The sequence below is a fragment of the Panthera pardus genome, unplaced genomic scaffold, assembly GCF_024362965.1.
Source record: "Panthera pardus isolate Hobbes unplaced genomic scaffold, ASM2436296v1 HiC_scaffold_5, whole genome shotgun sequence".
NCBI classification, from domain to species: domain Eukaryota; kingdom Metazoa; phylum Chordata; class Mammalia; order Carnivora; family Felidae; genus Panthera; species Panthera pardus.
In genome coordinates, this window is record NW_026526980.1 from 11628270 (window position 1) to 11646787 (window position 18518).

At 43.6% G+C, this 18518-nt stretch overlaps 2 protein-coding genes across 5 annotated transcripts in view; one reads left to right on the forward strand and one right to left on the reverse strand.

The window, feature by feature from the left end:
- Positions 1–10079, reverse strand: part of PDILT (protein disulfide isomerase like, testis expressed) — a 42932-nt gene extending 32853 nt beyond the window's left edge. The window contains exons 1-2 of the mRNA XM_019468752.2: positions 9851–10079; positions 1776–1979 (exon numbers count right to left, since the gene is read on the reverse strand). Coding sequence (XP_019324297.1) covers positions 1776–1977 — 202 coding nt within the window. The 5' untranslated portion in view covers positions 1978–1979; positions 9851–10079. The remainder of the gene's footprint in view (positions 1–1775; positions 1980–9850) is intronic.
- ACSM5 (acyl-CoA synthetase medium chain family member 5) overlaps positions 1–18518 on the forward strand; it is a 110705-nt gene that overhangs the window by 72810 nt on the left and 19377 nt on the right. For 3 of the 4 annotated variants that reach the window (XM_053894300.1, XM_053894301.1, XM_019468757.2), the window contains exons 3-4: positions 15781–15999; positions 18109–18319. In XM_053894300.1, the coding sequence (XP_053750275.1) occupies positions 15781–15999; positions 18109–18319 (430 nt within the window). Of the gene's footprint in view, positions 1–13517; positions 13623–15780; positions 16000–18108; positions 18320–18518 lie in introns of those variants that run through there. The other variant, XM_019468758.2, reaches the window with a different exon arrangement.

An 18518-nucleotide genomic window follows, 5' to 3' on the forward strand; every position in this document is an offset into this window, starting at 1 on the left:
CAGCTGGTTTACAGCTTGGAGAACCATTTCTGAGGACAATTCCAAGCTGTCACTTCTCCATGAGACACTCAGCGTATACAGTTCAGACTATTCTAATGGCATGAGTATGGATTCAACTACAAAGTCTCGGAGAGCAGAAACCAAGGCCTCTTTTCTCTGGGGCTCCCATCGGACCCACCCAAGGCCTGGCACTGAGCAGAGCTGAGTAAAAGTAGGATGAATCAGAATGCAATAATAATAGTTGTGCCCAATGGGTGCTCACTAGGCACTCATGACTGCATACTTGAACCCATTTTCATCACCACAGCAACCTGCAAGGGAGAAATTATTAGCATGTTTGTGCAGAGGAATCTAATAATAATGATAAAGAGAATGGCAGCCAAAACATTTCTTAAGCTCTTATTATGCACTAGGCACTGTGAGAAGCACACTAGGAATTATATCCTATTGCTAAATTCCCTATTTCACAGCCAAGTAAAGAGAGGCTCAGAGTGATCCAGGTCACCTGCTCAAGGTCATCTGAGCAGTAAGTGGCAGAGTCCTGCGTTTGAGCCTAGGACCGTGAACCTCTAAGCACTGAACTTCATCCCAGGACATGCACTGGTCACACTGGAGAGAAAAGGAAGCCTGTGAGGCATCAGGGTTAGTGGAAGGCAAACTGACAGAAGGGAGAAAGGGCTATGCCACAGCAGCAACCAAGAGGAGGAGAAGAGAATTTAGGGGGAGGGGCTGCATGGAAAGGGGCAGAAACCAAGAAGGGGCAGCACTTGTACCTCACTGCCCAGCTCTGGAACCTGAGTCCTTGCCAGGCTTCAGGGAATCTGGATGCTAGTCAGGCCAGGTACAGCCCAGCAGCAGGTCTTTGGGGACTGACACACAGCCAGACATTTCCCAGGAGTGGCTTTGGAGGCAGGATTCTGGAATCCAGTGTTGACATCTACTTTCTGTATCCTCCCAATCCTTGCACGTGGGAAGTGGTGTGGCACAGGGTTTGTAGTCCCCACTTGTGAGCTCTGTGACCTTGGGCAAATCGCTTGGCCTCTCTGAGCTTCTGTTTCCTCAGCTATAAAATAGGGAGACAAATGGTGCCACCATGCTGCGTTGTTGTGAAGATCAACTAACTTAACGTTTTGTGGGGCACTAAGGACAGTGCCCAGCACACAGTTAGTACTGACTATGTGAAAGCTGTTATGAAAATCCCTCCCAAGAGCACAGCTCTGTGCCCAGTGCCCCAGGGAAAAGAAGAAATGTCCACTGAAATGAAGAACAACAGTCCAAAGAACAAAAGTAGACAGGCAGAGTTCAGATAAAGGTGATGGTCTGCAAATCTTTGCTCAAGAGCTTGCCCATAGCTGCCACCATTTATTGCCCTCTGCTTGTGTTCCAGCCACTTAACATGTTATCTCATTTAATCTTTACCACAATCCAGTATGGTCGGGATGCTCCTGCCCTCATAACAGAGGGGAAAGTTGAATTTCAGAATATAAAGACACTGATGAGTAAAAGTTGGCTTTTTACCTTCAGTGGTACAGAGGAGCAACATACAAATCAAGACTAAATCGAGCGTAGTATTTTGCAAATTGCTTAACATCCCTGGACCTCAGCATTCTCATCTGGAAATCGGGAATGATAGTATATCCATATTAATTTTAAATGTGTTAATAATATGTGTTCTCATCTGTTCAGCAATATATAAAACTTCACTGGCTTCCAGGAGCAAAGAGATAGATCTCACCCTACCCATCACCCATCACCCGGGAGTGGGGGACACTCACGGAAGAGCACCATGAGGAAGCGGGTCTGGTTCAGCATCTGGGTCAGGCCAGCAGGTGTTAGCACCAGCAGGTTGCCTTCCTCCACAATATGCAAAGGCTGGGATATGTTGATGCTGGCTTCCTTGACGTCCTCCTCTGGGAAGCCCTGGACAGTGGAGCCGTGAGAGGCAGCCAGCAGCAGGGAGATCCATAGCAGCTCCATTGCTATTTTGTAGGGCCACAAGGAGGAACAGGAGCCCTTATCAACACAGGTGGCAGGGCACCACGTCATCATTCCCTCCCTGACTCTCCTTCCCCGCCTAGCCAGTTTGTTTATGGAGAACACGGCCCGACCATGGCCCACTGCTCCCTAGCAGTGCCCACACATGGCAGTAGCACTGGAAGAGATGCAAAGTGTTAGCTTAACCTCAGCCCCTACATAAACTGTGCGGGGATAGTTCAGAGCAGCAGGACCCTGCTCAGAGCTCCACGAAACCAAATCACACGCCAGCATTTGAGCCCACTGGCTTCCCAGGCAATAGGTGAGACTATTGTAGAGATGAGTCCCACTCCAGAGTCCTGGGATGAGCCTCTGGACCCCAGAAATAAGGGGTAAATTCCCCATCACAGCTTCTGCTTCACACTCCTCCAGCTCCTGCTTGAATGCCCCTTATAATGGGAAGCTCGTGACCTCGCTTCTCATTCATGTATCCCATTTGATTTTTGAACAATTTTTCTCAACTGTAAATATTTCTTTTAAACGTCATGAGGTGCCAGGAATTGAGCCCCTCGTTGGGCTCTGTGCTGACAGCATGGAGTCAGCTTGGAATTCTCTTTCTCCCTCTGCCTCCCTCTCTCTCTCTCTCTCTCAAAATAAATAAATAAACATTTTTTTAAGTCATAATTGTAGGTCACACTTGTAAAAATTCCAAGCAATACAATAAAAACATGTTAAGTAGAAAATAAAAATGTCTCTCATAGTCCCACCTCTGAGAAAGCTACTATTAATAGTTTGGAATGGATCCTTATACATATTGAAAATTCCTATATAAATGCACATTTGAATGTATAATTTTAAACATAAATGGAGTCAACTATGCATATTGTTCAGTGTTCTGATTTTCTTACTCCATAATGTGAAATATATCCTAGGTACTTTCCTATAAAAGTACATTCCTTTTTTTCTTTTCCTTTCCTTTTTTTCTTTTCCTTTCCTTTTTTTTCATTTTCTTTCTTTCCTTTTCTTTCTTTCTTTCTTTCTTTCTTTCTTTCTTTCTTTCTTTCTACATTTTTTAATTGTTAGAATGGTAGAATGGTCTGGATCAGAAGCTTCCTTTCTGTAAGTTCCACTTTCCCTAATTATGTCTTCCTGTCTTCCCTAACAATTTAGAGCATAGAATCACCTCTTCAGATCTTTGTAAGTACTCCTCAAGCATAGAGCTATTTCTCTGTGTAGCGTGGACTACCTGAGTGTCTTGAAGAAGAAGACCTATAGCAGGTAGGAGTGGGTGCCTGGGTGGTTGAGTCAGATAGACGTCCAGCTCTTGGTTTTGGCTCAGGACATTATATCATGGTTTGTGGGCGGAGCCCTGTGTTGGACTCAGCACTGCCAGCACAGAACCTGCTTGAGATTCTCTGTCTCTGGTCCTGCTCTGCTCATGCTCTCTCTTCTCTCAAAATAAATAAACTTAAAGAAAGAAAGAAAGAAAGAAAAGGAAATGACCTATAGCAGGTGTATTCTACGTCACACCTTCGGATTACATTTATAAGTATTTTAACTTCTTTGTTGACTGCTGTAGTCCTAGCACCTGGTATTTATGGTAGGAAAATGGACAAGTGGTGAGAATAAATACATGAAAGAATGAATAAATGATTTTTGCCTGGGAAATAGGTTTGTCAGACTATCTGAAGGGTTTTAAAAAATAGATCTAATGTAATTTTTCGGCCTAAAATATAGAGAATGTGACCAACTCTAGCTCTAAATTTTATGAGTAAAAAGGTACTTAACATACTTGTCATGTGCCAGGCACTGTTCCAGTGCCTTCCATGCCATCACATCTCTTATGACAACCCTATGAGGTAGGAATAGCATTATTATAATCCTCATTTAATGACTATAAAACAAGGCACAGAAAGGTCACACAGCTCATAGGTCATAGACCCAGGCAATCTAGCTACAGAATCCATGCCCCTAACCAAAATGATATACTGTCTCTCTAGTGACCCACTGCAAAATGGGTGCAGTGGACAATATTTTGAGACATTAACTGAGGCTCCGCCACCCTGATACCCTGTACCTTCCATCATTCAATCAAGTCCTGCCTTGGAGGGGAGGGCTGAGGCTGCAACAGAGAACAGAGCCAGATTTTTGATTTGGGGTTGCAAAGCAGGCCTTTGAAACTCACAGCAGGGACCAGGCACTTGCAAGCCAGGACTCAAATTGTAAGAATGGGTTTTTTTGGTTTGTTTTGTTTTTTAAAGAAAGGGGTTCTGAGTACCCTGTGGTTTATGCTCTGAAGCATTTTTTTTTAGGAACTGAAGACAAGAGACCAAATGTTGTAACAAAAGATGCTCCTTTGCTTTTATTGCTCAGGAAATTCCAAGGGGTTTGGTCCAGGAACTATGGATGAAGACCAAATAAATATCAGAATGTATCTGGTCATCTGAATGCCCAAATATATATATTTATGTTAAAAAAGAAAAACAAGCCCCAATAGAGTATTTTGCACCCCCCCCCCATAGGAAGCAAGACTTAATTGCAGTTTCAACCTACCCCAGGAATGTGACCTTCTATTTGTAATTTTTTTCTTTAAAATTTTTATTTGAATTCTAGTCAGTTAACATACAGTGCAGCATTGGTTTCAGAACAGAATTCAGTGATTCATCACTTCCATACAACACCCAGTGCTCGTCATAACAAGTGCCCTCCTTAGTACCTATCCCCCATCTAGCCCATCCCCCACCCACCTCCCTCCATCAACACCCAGTTTGTACTCTATCTTTAAGAGTCTCTCACGGTTTGTTTCCTTCTCTCTCTTTTTTTCTCCTTCCCACATGTTCATCTGTTTTGTTTCTTAAATTCCACATATGAGTGAGATTATATGGTATTTGTCTTTGACTTATTTTGCTTAGCATAATACACTCTAGCTCCGTCCAAGTAGTTACAAATGGCAAGATTTCATTCTTTTTGATGGCTGGGTAATATTCCATTGTATACATTGTATACATAGGAATGTGGCCTTTTAAAAGTCAACCTGAAATTTCCTGATCAGCAGTAGTAAGATAATCTGCATGATTAAAAAAAACAAAAACAACAGAAACAACAAAAAAACATGCTTTTCCCTTCCCAACAAAAGATGCTCTGGCCTGAAACAATCCTTTCATTTGTTGGCTAATAACATGTTGCCCCATTCTCCTGCCTATAAAAACTTTCCATTTTGTACAACCCCTGGGAGCATCTCTCTACTTGCTAGATTGGATGCTGCCTGAGTCATGAATTGCTTAATAAAACCAATTAGATCTTCAAATTTCCTAGGCTGAATTTTGTGTAACACTTACAAATCACAGTATCACAGGGACCCTACCCTGTTTCTCCTTTGCACTGAAACCCCAACCCTGACTCTTTGCTGACCATTGCAGCCCCAGTACCCGGTACCAGGCTAGCCCATAATACTAAGTGACATCATTATGTATTAAGCTAGTATTTGAGCTTTGCCTTCACCATCTTGGTAGCCCTTACAGCATGTCTATGAGGTAGGTACAGTTATGATGCCCCCTTCACCAAGGTGGAGACTCATACAAAACCACCCAACAGGTAGATGAAGGAGCACGTGGGCTCAGGTACATCTAAGCCCAATGCCTGTGGTGTAAACCAACGTTCAGCAAACTGACTCCCTGCCTGTTCTTGTAAATTCAGTGTTATTGGATCACAGCCACATCCATTCTTTTGCTATTGTCTGGCTGCTTTAACTATAATGGCCAAGTTCAGTAGTTGCAACAGAGACTGTATGTGGCCAATGACACCAAAAGTATTTATTATCTGCCTCTCTGCCTGAAAAGTTCTCAAACTTAGCATCTAAATCACCATGCTGCCCATGCCCCTACACTTCACTCACACCTTAGATCTTGGACTCCTCAGATTTGTAAGTCCCCTATTAGAGCTTAGCATCTCCATCTGTAGAATGAGTGAGTAGTGCCTGCCTCCCAAGGTAGTTGTGGGCATATGATAAAGAACCTGTGCTCCATTAGCACTTCTTATCCTGAAATTCACATGGAGCTGTTTAAACAGTACTTATGCTAGGCCTCCACCCAGACCAACTAATTCAGAATCACTAGAGTAGTGCCCAGATATCTGTATGTTTTAAAAGCTCCCCAAATGATTCTTTTATTTTTAACTTTCTATTTGGAAAATTTTGAATATATGCAAAAGTAGACTGGTTGGTGTGCCTCCAGCATCATTCAACTAGGTTTACTGTCACTACCAATCTTGTTTACATTCTTATCACTTCCTGCCCTGAACTGTTTTGAAGCTAGTCCCATATCTTAACATTATTTCATCCATAAATAATGAATTATGAATCGTTAAAAGGTATTTTTTAAAAAATAAAACATAACCACAATACTATTATCCTACTTAACAGAATGAACAATAACTTCTTATCAAATATCCAAACAGTGTGAAAATTAACCCAGTTATCTCATAATTTAAAGTTTGATTGAATTGGGGTCCAAATGAGATCCATGTGTTGCCAATGATAGTCACAGATAATTCTGTCTTGCAATCTGTAGGTTGAGAACCATGCGATCGGGGCATCTGGGTGGCTCAGTTGGTTAAGTGCCTGACTTTGGATCAGGTCATGATCCTGAGGTTCGTGGGTTTGAGCCCTGCATCAGGCTCTGTGCTGACAGCATGGAGCCTGGAGCCTGCTTTGGATTCTGTCTCTCCCTCTCTTTCTTTGCCCCTCCCCTGCTCACACACTCTCTCTCAAAAATAAACGTTAAAAAAAAAAAAAAAGAGAACCACGCAGTCAAATGAAATCAACCAAAGCGAGTCATTTGGCCTGAGTGGATGGCAGAGCATCGGAGTGCAGGCCAGGCTGATCAGGGCTATGGTGGGCTCCCCCAAAGACCTTTGACAAGAGTATTCCTGCATGTTAATGGCCAGAAGACACATGGAAAGATGCTCAATATCACTCACTGCCAAGGAAATGCAAATCAAAACCATGATGAGATACCACCTCATACCTGTCAGAATGGTTAGACTCAAAAAGACAGGAAATAACAAGTGTTGGCAAGGATGTGGAGAAAAAGAAATCCTCTTGCACTATTGGTAGGAATGCAAACTGTGTGGATAGGAATCCTATGTGGTAGGAATGCAGCCAATGTGGAAAACAGGGTGGAGTTTTCTCAAAAAATTAAAACTGAAATTACCATATGATCCAGTAATGCCACTGATGGATATTTACCCAAAGAAAACAAAAACACTGATCTGAAAAAATAAAGTAACACTATGTTTATTATAGCATTATTTACAATAGCCAAGAGATGAAAGCAACCTACATGTACATCCATAGATGAATGGGTAAAGAAGATGTGGTGTATACATACAACAGAATATTATTCAGCCATAAAAAAAGAATGAAATCTTGCCATTTGCAATGGATACACCTAGAGAGTATAATGCTAAATGAAATAAGTAAGACAAAGACAAACACCATATGATTTCATTCATATGTGGAATTTAAGAAACAAAACAAATGAATAAACAAAGAAAAAAAAAGAGACAAACAAAAAAACAGAATCTTAAATACAGGGAACAAACTGGTGTTTACCAGAGGGGAGGTGGGTGGGTGGATGGGTGAAACAGATGAAGGGGATTAAGGGTACACTTATTGTGATGAGCTCTGAGTAATGCATAGAAATGTTGAATCGTATTGCACACAAGACACTAATATAATACTGTAGGTTAATTACATTTCAGTAAGAATAAACAAATATACAAATAACAAAGCTGAGGAATACTTGTAAAAAAAAAAAAAAAAAAAAAAAGAAACCAGCAAAGAGGTGCCTGGGTGGCTCAGTCCATTAAGTGTCTGACTTTTGATTTCAGCTCAGGTCATGATCTCATGGTTCATGGGATCGAGCCTCCAGTTGGGTTCTGTGCTGCCAGAGGGGAGCCTACTTGGGATTCTCTCTCTCCCTCTCTCTCTAATCCTCCCGCCGCTTGTGCTCATGAATGCTCTCTCTCTCTCAAAATAAATAAATAAACATGAGAGCAAACAAACATCTGCTACTTGGAATACTGCCTGATTCATTAATCATTGAATAAAGCCAATAAGATCTTTAAAATTTACTCAGTTGAAGTTTGTTTAGCAACTGAAGGGAGCAAAAAAGTGAACTGTATACATTTCCAGGAAAAGAGTGGGATGGGGGCAGGTTGTGTGTGTGTGTGTGTGTGTGTGTGTGTGTGTGTGTGTGTGTCTCTGTCTCCCCCCGCCCCGTTTCTCTTTCTCTTCCCCCACCTTCCACCTTCCACACCACACCCTTTACTCTTTCCTGTGACCCTCTCTGACCGCAGCTCAGCCTTGATTCATCACAGAGCTCCTCCTCAAACTCTGGACCCCATTGTGACTCAACCCCTGACACTGTACCCTCAACCCCACCCAGACCCCTGCTCCTGTCCAGAACCCCAGTTCTCCCTGCACCCACCGCTCTGGCCTGATAATCCTGGTGGCTCCTCTGTGTCCCTCTGGGGAACCCTCAGCCACAGCCACAGCCAATTCCAAGCCTAGATCCAGCCTCTACCCTCCACCCCCACACAGAGAGGAGTGCCATCATAGAAAACTCTTATGAATAAGAATAAATAAGAATAAGAGTATTTAATGCAGAGGGCCTTGCTACCAGTTACCACTGCTCTGAGCACTAAATGTCCCTGGTCTCCAACACTGAGAGCCTCCTGTCCCAGCCAGCATCGTCTCTGGTCCAGCTGGAGCAGTGGCCTCCTCTCTACTTATATTCTTTTTGCTCTCCTCCCAATCCATTCATCACACAGAATTTAGAGATTTCCTTCTAAAACACAGCTTAGATCACATCACTGTCTTATGGAGAAGCCAGGGGCCTGCCATCACATCCAATATGGTGGTGTCTCAGGACTCCATCATCCTGTTTCCTGTGACCTCAGTCCTGTGCTCTCCCTCCTATGTCAGCATGTCAGCCAGGCCGGTTCCTTCTCTCTCCTAAGGCAGACACTGCTTGGGACCTTTGCCTCTGCCTGGAACACCCTTTTCCTGATCTGTAACCTTTTTTGGTTATTCAGGTCCCTAACACCAGCTCCTCTGAGGGGGGTCTTCCCAGGCCACTCTGTCTCCCCACTACCTTTGCCTCCAGCATTCTCGGCCACATCACCCCCATTTGCTTCAAATCCTGTATTATTATTTCTGAGTGTACGTGCTTTATTTTTTTATTTAAAAAAAATTTTTTTAACATTCATTTTTGAGAGACAGAGACAGAGCATGAGCAGGGGAGGGACAGAGAGAGAGAGGGGGAGACACAGACTCCGAAACAGGCTCCAGGCTCTGAGCTGTCAGCACAGAGCCCGACATGGGGCTTGAACTCACTAACTGTGAGGTGATGACCTGAGCTGAAGTTGGACGATTAACCCACTGAGCCATCCAGGGGCTCCACAGTTTATATTTCTAAACTTTTTCCTGTAAGTGCCTTTGTTCACAGCTGTTTTCCCACCTCCTAGAACAGTGCCTTGTCCAGATCTGGAACTCAGTGAATGTTTTTTAATGAATGAATAAACAAATGATCTAATTTAATTCTCACATAAACCCCACAGTGTATTTCAGTGATTCTCAACCATTACCACCCATTAGAATCTCTTGGGGAACCTCAAGAAAATACTGATATTTGAACCCAAATATACTAGGTGTAATTTCATTGGTCTGTATGGGGTGCGGTGAGTTTCTTTAGGTGATACTAATGTGTAGCCATCTTCGCAGTAAACCACACTTAAATTTTAATCATCCTGGCAGAAGGAATGTGGCCAGGGCAGGACCCATCCATCAGAATTGCCATTTCATTCAAGCCCATACCTGTAGGAAGTCTGGTTACATGCAGGCCCACTAGGCCGAGGTGGGGCAGCAAACTCCGGGGCACTTGAGGAGGGAAGTCGTGGCCTGAAGAACAGACTCCTGGTTTCCCTTTGTGACAGAGTAGGACCCGGAGGCCGCCGAGTTTCCTAAAGAAATCCAGAGGCAGAAATGAAGACCCTTCCCAGACACACAGGAACCACAGCAGCCTGAGCAGCAGTGTTCCACATTCTGGGGTTCTGGAGACCAGGGTGGCCCTGGAGAAGAATGGCCATTGTTGGGTAAGAAGGCCCTGCCCTTGCTGAGAGGAGCTTGCCCAAGCACAGGGGTGGGGCTGGAGGTCACAGGGAGCACCAGAAACAAAATACATCCCGGCCAAGAGTGGCACAGGGTGGCACAGAAGTGTCTAAACATTGGAATTGGAATCCCAGCTCTGTCCCTGAATAGCTGGGTGGCCTTGGGCATGTCGCTCACCCTTTCTGAGGCTCAGTTTTGTCATGTGTAAAATAGCATAGAACTCACAGAGCTGTTGGAAGGGTTAACGGAGCTGACTGGCCAAACTGAGCTGCAAGGGACCTGGAGGGCAGAAAGCTGGCCCTTGTCTCCTCTCCTAGCCTCTCTCCCACTCCCTGCTGTAGCCACACTGGCCTTCTTGTTGCTCCTCCAATATGACAGTCACTCTCCCGCCTCAGGGGCACTCGTGGTTTCTGATGAGGTTTTGGGGTGATGGGGGGTTCATGGGGTTTGGAGCTGACAGCCAGGAAAGAATTCTTGAAGATGTCTTTGGTGCAAAAAGGTGATTGTATTAAAGCCAGGGGACAAAACCCTTGGGCAGAAAGAGCTGCCCAGGACCCTGTGGATAGACTGGTTATATACTTGGGAGTTCATATGCTAAAGAAGACTCCCAGGATACTGGAGGCCTAGCTACTGTCACCCTAAGGTTGTTTTTCCCTCAAGCAAAGCGTTAGCATTAAGACAGCAGGGAGTTCCCTGAGAAACTTTTACTCTGCCTGCCTTAAGTATTTGTCAACAGGCTGCAGGTTATAAGGAAATTCAGTTTTATCTGCCATTTCCTTCTGCCTTTGTTTCCCATATCAGTTTCTTCTATAGTCGGCTCTTCACCCAGGTTTACTGTCTTATCTCCTGTAAGTCTTTGCTCAAACATCACTTTCTCAGCCTGGGCCTTTTCCCCATCACTTTGTTTAAAACCGTTAACCTCCCCAATCCTCTTAGGTACTTTCTGTCTCTTTCTAGGCTTTAGTTTTCATCACAGTAGTAATCACCTTTTAAATTCCTTATACTTTACTTTGCCTAGCAGCTAATAGGTGCTTAAAGATGTTTGTTGAATGACTAAATGAAAGGCAGTTATTATTAGCAGTAGCAGCAGAATTATTGTCAGAGTTTGTAGCCTCCAGTTCTGTGTGGCTGGATTCTTATCAAATACTGATGGATAGCAGTGAAATTGACTTCAGGTCCTCTGAAAAGCAGGTCATCTGACCATCCACCTTCCTGAGACTAGAGAATGTATCTTTAGATCTGGCTATAGATTTGCAGATAAGAGCAGTTGCCTGGGACCCATGAGAGGCCTAGGCACTGAGGAAGTGGAATTTGAAGGTCAAAGAGATGTTTGCTATGGCCATGCTTGGCAGGGAGGAAGAGGAGCTGCCTCCATGGGAAGGGGCAACAGCAGCCTGGCCAGGAAATAAGCCAGAGCCTCAGGGAACAAAACACAGTGGAGGATGAACACCCAGTGTGATGCTAACCACTGCAAAGCAAGGCGCTGGCGCCTAAGCATCCTCTCCAGGAGGCACTCATAGCCCCTTTTCCATCGGAAGGACTTTGAACCACTTCTAGCGCTAAGGAAGAAAGGTGATCTGAGGTCAGAGAACATCAGAGGTCAATTTGTACTTGCTGCACATAGCAATGACTGGCAGACGAAAAATGTTCACTAAATGTTAATTCTCATTTACTCTTCATTGACTCAACAAGTATTTATTAAACTCTTAAAGTGTGGCAGGGCACTGTTATAAGTCCTGAGGAAATGGCTGAACATCTAAAATCCATGTTCTGGTGGAGTTGATATTCTAGTGTGCATGTGTGGGTTGGGGGAGGGGACAGACAGCAAAAGTGAATGAGTAGAAAATATTGAATGGCAGGTAGGTGAAGTGATGGCTGTATTAATTAGCTTAACTGTAGTAACCATTTATGTAATGCATATGCCACATACCTTAAATATATAGAATTTTATCTGTCAATCATTTCGTATTAAAACTGGAAAAAAATGTTTTTTATAAAATACATCGAATGTTAGAAAGTGATAAACACTGGGGCGCCTGGGTGGTTTGGTCAGTTGAGTGGCCAACTTCAGCTCAGGTCACGATCTCATGGTTCACGGGTTTGAGCCCCATGTCCAGCTCTGTGCTAACAGCTTTGAACCTGGAGTCTGCTTGGGATTCTGTGCCTCCCTCCTGCCCCTCCCCGATTTGCGCGCGCGCTCACTCTCTCTCAGAAATAAATAAACATTAAAAAAAAAACATTTAAAAAAGAAAGTGATAAACACTAAGAAGGAAAATCAAGCAGAGAAGGAAGGTGGGAAGTGTCAGATGGGAGAAGGTTCCAGTTGGGGTTAGGGCCGTGGCAGAAGGCATGCTGAGCAGGGGCCTGTGTGTGAGTGGTGAGACAGTGAGTGAACCCTGTGAAAGGAAATTCGTGGCAGAGAAGCCAGTGAGCACAAGGAAGGAAGCAGGGCTGGAGCCAGCTCTCAGGGGTGTGCCAGAGACAGTTAATAATCAGGAACTTTGCAAGCCGGTTTTTAAAACTTTGGTTGATTGAAATTGGCCATGGTGGGAATATTTAACCACAGATATTGGCAAACACTATGAGACAAGATGTTTTTTGCTCTTGTTCTCAGAGATCCAGTTAACCAGCAGCAGGGAGAACAAAGGGCAGGCAGGCCAGTGTGGCTGGAACAGAGCTAGCAGGGGGCTGGAGGGTAGAGCCAGGAAATCATGTGGGGCCTTGCAGCTGCTGGCAGGACTTTGACTTGGACTTCAAGCCAGACAGGGAGACACAGGAGGTTTCAAAACAACACAAAACAAAAAAAAGCTTTTTTTTTCTTTTTTTTCGATTTAATTTTACATACCATAAAATTCATTCAAGTATGCCATTGTTACTATTGCTATTATTTTTAGTCATTTACAGATTTGTGCAGCCGTGATCACAGTCCGATATAAAAAATTTCTATCACCTCAAAGACATCCCTTGTGTCCATTTGTAGTCATTCCCTGTTCACATACCCAGCCCCAGGCAACTACTGATGTACTTTCTTGTCTCTGTGCTTTGGAGGGTTTGGAGCAGAAAAGGAACATGGTTTGACTTATATTATTGTCACTATTATATTCTTTCTGCTAAAACATAATAAATTTCCTGTTCTCTTTTCAGATGACGTGGTGACCTGAATTTTCAGGGAAGACGTTCCACCAGAGCTAGAGTTTAATCTCCCAGCCCTGCGAGCTCTGAGAAAAACTTGTTGGTGGAGCCACACTCACAGGCTTCAAGCTTGCTGGCCAGTTGAAGTTACCTTGTCCTCTGCTGGCTTCAGGCTCTGCTCTCTCTTGGCTGCATCTGGGGCCAAACTTCCCTGTGGGAGGCTGAGTCAGCAGATTGCCTTCTCCAGCAGTCCTGGAAGAACCTGAATGTTTATAGGCATTAAAGCCTGTATTCAGCTGAAGCAGAACACCGAAGCCCTTTTGCATTTCTTGGGTTCAAGAGCAAGGTACTATAGAGAGAAATCTTTCAAGGACAGGTATCAGAAGAGGCCTGCCTGAAATGGCCTTGTGCCCTGGGAAAGGAGGCCTGGGAACTGTAATTATCAGCTGTCAAGGGGTGGAGGAATCCAGGTGTGGAAGGCAGAGGAAAAGGCTTGGGGTAGAGTTCAGGAGAGCTGAGGAATGGGGGGAGAGGGTCAGAGGAGGGGAGTCTGAGGCCCCAGGGCTGGCGGCCACAACAGAGGCTGGGGCCTGGGCATCTCTGGGAGTTGAGACCTGCAAGTCACTTGTCTGTCATCTCTAAGCCTCACTTTCTTTATCTGTAAAACAGAGAAAAGAACAGTTAGATCCTAGAGTTGTAAGGATTTAAGGAAATAACATCTACAAAGCGCCTTCCAAATGCTTGCTTGGTACACAGTAAGTCTTCTGTAGATGGCAATTATAATCATTCTTCTTGGAATTGTGATACATTATTATTGTTGGTTATTGTCTTAGTCTCTTTGGCAGCTGTGGTTCAAACAACATTTATTTCTCATGGTTCTGGGGACTGGGAAGTCCAAGATCAAAGTGCAGCAGTCAGATTCCAAGTGTGGTGAGAGCCCCCTTCCTGGTTCACAGACCAGGCAGGTCTGACAAAGCGGGTCTGGCAAAGTGGGTCTGCATTCTCCTCAACAAGCAGAAGGGGCAAGCCAGCTCTCTGGGGTCTCAGGACCTAATCACCTCCCAAAGGCCCCCACCTCCTGCTACCATCACATTGGAGGTTAGAACTTAATAAAAGAATCTGGGGGTGGGAAGCTCAAATTTTTAGTCTCTGGCAGCTACATTACCATATTCTGTTACTATTATAATGACCAAAAGGAATTTGGTGGAAAGAAACTGCATCTGGGGATGCAGCCTCTAGGCCACTGCTTCTTAAACTTCCAAGTGCACACACCTCACTCGGGCTCCCTTTAAGTGCAGAGTCTAATTCCACATGTCTAGGGTGTGGTCTATGGTTCTGCAGTTGTCCCAAGCTCCCAGGAGTGCTGATGCTGCTGTCCCATAGCATCTTGCTACTTTGAGTAGCAAGACACTGAAAATTGCCCTGTCCAATATGGTAGCCACAGCCACTTGCAGCTGTTGAGCCCTTGAAATGTGGCTTGTCCAAAGTGAGGGGTGTTTGTAAGTGTAAAATACATACTGGATTGTGAGGATTTACAATCCTCCACCTCCACCCCCCAAAAATGTAAATTATCTCTTTAGTAATTTCTTTTTACATTGATTACATGTTGAAATTATAGGATACAGCTGGTGTTGACCAAAAAAAAGAGCAAAGCTAAAAAAAAAAAAGTTTATTTGGTGTCTCAGAATTACAATTCAGAGAACACAGATTAGGGCTGGAACCCAAATAGTGCCCCACCCCGACTCCAGGGAGCAACAGGCAAGGATTTTTAAAGACAAAAGGGAATGCTTCTATATATTGCTTACAACGAATTTTGATTGATGTTGGCGGAAGAAAACTGATCTTGACTGAATATAATTGATTGCTAAGGCTAAACAAAGTCTCTTACTGTAACAGGTATTCAGGCTGAGTCCTTGGAATATTTGTGGTTTGGCCCAGTTCAAAAGTTCATGGTTCCACTGGTGTGGTGTGAACGTTAAGGCCCACCTCCTGAATGGCCTCCAGACTCATTTTAAAACCCCTTGACATAATTACCCCATCTTATTTCACCTTTCACATGGATTAAATAAAATATTATTGTAATTCATTTCACCCCTTTTTATGTTTTTGAATGAAGCTACTAGAAAATTGTACATTACAGGTGTAGCTCACAATATATTTCTATTGTGCAGTGTTGCTCTAAAGCTTTTCTTGTCTTTGTCAGCTAGTTCAGGGTTTATCTTGGGAAAGTGGGCTTGGGAAGCCTTGGGAAGTGGGTTCTGAGTTACTGACCTCAGACCCCCAGAGGTCCACAGGCGGTGAGAGGTGGAAGAGATGGACCTCAGACTCAGAAAAAAATGGCCAAAATCACATGGTGGTACTAAGACTGAGTTCCAAGACTCTGTTTACAGGTCGGTGTGCACTGTAGTCACCATCAGGGCTGACCACAGGTTTCTTCTCAAGCTCAGTCTGTCCACAAAGCCCAGAATTCAGCATGATGCTCTATCTCTTCTCTTTGGTGACAGACCAGAAGCAATAACATGATGCCATGGCTAAGAGGACGAGTCCTCAAGGTGCTGAGAAGTGAGCGGGGATTCTGCGGGCCTCATGGACAACCACCACCTCTACTTGACCCTCAGGACATTGTGGCCACCTGGGAAGCAATCAGCCTGGGGAGGCAGCCAGTGCCTGAGTACTTCAACTTTGCTCACGATGTACTGGACATGTGGAGCCAGCTAGAAAAGGTGAGGCACACTGTGTCCTAGTGTCCAGCTTGGGCATCAAAGTCTGCCCTCTGGAACCCCACTGTGACTCAGAGCTACAAGATAGGTGGACATTTTGACCTAGGAGTTTTGCAAGTCCTAAAATTTAAACTGTTTTAGGAACTGATTATCTGGATTTCTTTTTGTGTTTGTGTTCATATGCTTCCTTCTTTGTTTTCCCTTCCTTATGTGTCTGTTGTGCCTCTGTCTGCATGTTATAGTTCGCTTTTTATTTATGTTAAAGGTGCTTACTTTGTATTTAGAGCAGGAGAATATAAACTATCTCAAAGCAATTTGTTTATGTTAACTTTAAGAAGAGCTTGTTTAAAGAAAAACAAGAGGGAACTAACACCATTAGTGGATTCACTAAAAGTATACTTTTTGTGGGTATAGTAAAGTATGAAGGTGGTTGCAGTTAGATAGACATGGTTCATCCACTTGAAGTGTGACCTTGGATAAATGCACCAAGCTCTTTGGATTTTTTTCATCCATTTTTTTTCATCTTTAGTTTTCGCATGTATCAAATGGGAGTCATACCATCTGCCACCTGGGAAGCATATGTAGAAGATGGAGCCGGGGCCTGTTTCTGTCTACAAAGTCTGACCTCTTTTTCCAACCTGGCATTGTCCTTAGAAGATTTCTCTCAATGATAAATACAAACAGGGTTACATCAGCAAAAATGGTGGAATCAGGATTTGCTATACTTTTATCCTCTATAAAAGCAACAGCAATGAAAAACCTTGGGAAAATTGTCAGAATCTACTTTTTAAAATTCTGGAGACTTACCAAAGGCTGGAATAGATCAGGGAGTGTTTCTTAAAGAAACACTCATTAAAGATTCGGATGAATCTCCGTAAGAATTCCCCTGAGATATTACTTCATTATGTAAAAATAACGTGTGCCTCGTGACAATTTTGGGAGAATTTTAAAACACATCTGATGAACTCCAACTTTAGGGAAACAAGGACTGCCAGAAAATGTTACCCTCTACGTTATGTATGCACTTAGCAGATTACCTGAAGTCTGACTTTTTAAAGTTGAATTGTACGTTTTTTAAACTTAATTGCCCTTGAAGCAGAAAGTATAATGTTTCAAAAAAATGATAACACATCTCTAATTAATCTAGATACTCAATGTAATCTTTATCAAAATCCCAGGGGACTTCTTTGCTGAAATCTTCTCCAAAAATTGATGTGGAAACGCAAGGGACCCTTAATAACCTCAGCAGCCTTGAAAAAGAAATACAACCCTGGAGGACTCAAACCTGCTACAGAGTTATAGTAATAACTGTATTTTTTTTTCCTGTGTGAGAAAAAAAAAGACAGTGTAACACTGGTATAGGGATAGATCTGGATGGATGGATGGAATAGAATTGAGAGTCCAGAAATAAACCCATAAATCTATGGTCAGTTGATTTTCAACACAAGTGCCAAGGAAATTCAGTGGGGAAAGAATAATCTTTCCAACTAGTGGTGCTGGCACATATTATGATTCCATCCATATGAAATATCCAAAACAGGCAAATCCATAGAGACAGAGTAGATGAGTGGTTGCCAAGGGCTGGGGAGAGGGGAGAATAGGAAGTGACTGCTAATCTGTACAGTGTTTCTTTTTGGGATGATGAAAATGTTCTGGAATTAGATAGTGGCAATGATCACAGCACTTTGGGAATATACTAAAAACCACTGAATTGTGCACTTCAGAATAGTGAAGTTTATGGTATGAGAATTATATCTCAAAAAAAGGGGACACAAAACAGTAGGAATCATATGCTGCCTTTTGCATTAAAAAAAGTGGTATGGAAAACAGAATATACTTAATGTTTGCCTAAAGAAACACTGAACAGATATGCAAGAAACTAATAATACTGGTTACTCATTGAGGCAGGTGAAGTGAGGAGCAACACAGATGGGCATAAGGATGGGAGGAAGCCTCTCAATGCATCTTTCCATATTGTTTTGAATTTGAACACTGTTGAACACTGTGTTGAATTTAAACACTATTGCAACAAAATCAAATAAAACAGTAACAAGCAAACAAAAGTCATCAACAAATGTTTTCCTTTTCTTTTCTGCCTACACTGCCATCTAGGCTGGACACAGGCCCCCGATCCCTGCATTCTGGTGGGTCAATGGCGCGGGAGCAGAAGTCAAGTGGAACTTTGAGCAGCTGGGGCAGCAGTCCAGGAGGGCAGCGAATGTGCTGAGGGACACGTGTAGCCTTCAGCCTGGGGACAGGATGATGCTGGTGCTCCCGCGGCTCCCGGAATGGTGGCTGGTCAGCGTGGCATGTATACGGACAGGTCAGTGAGCAGGGCTGAGGCTACCACTTGGGGCCGACACACCTACCAGAGTTTTGCAGAGTCCACATGGTTTGGGAGATGGAGCAAAGTGAACTTTACGTGGAGTTTTGTTTACTTCCCCTTTGCCTAACAGTCACAAACTTGATTGAGCACGGGGGCCAGGTAGTAATGTAATTGAGGAAAGCAGGTGGGTGTGTGG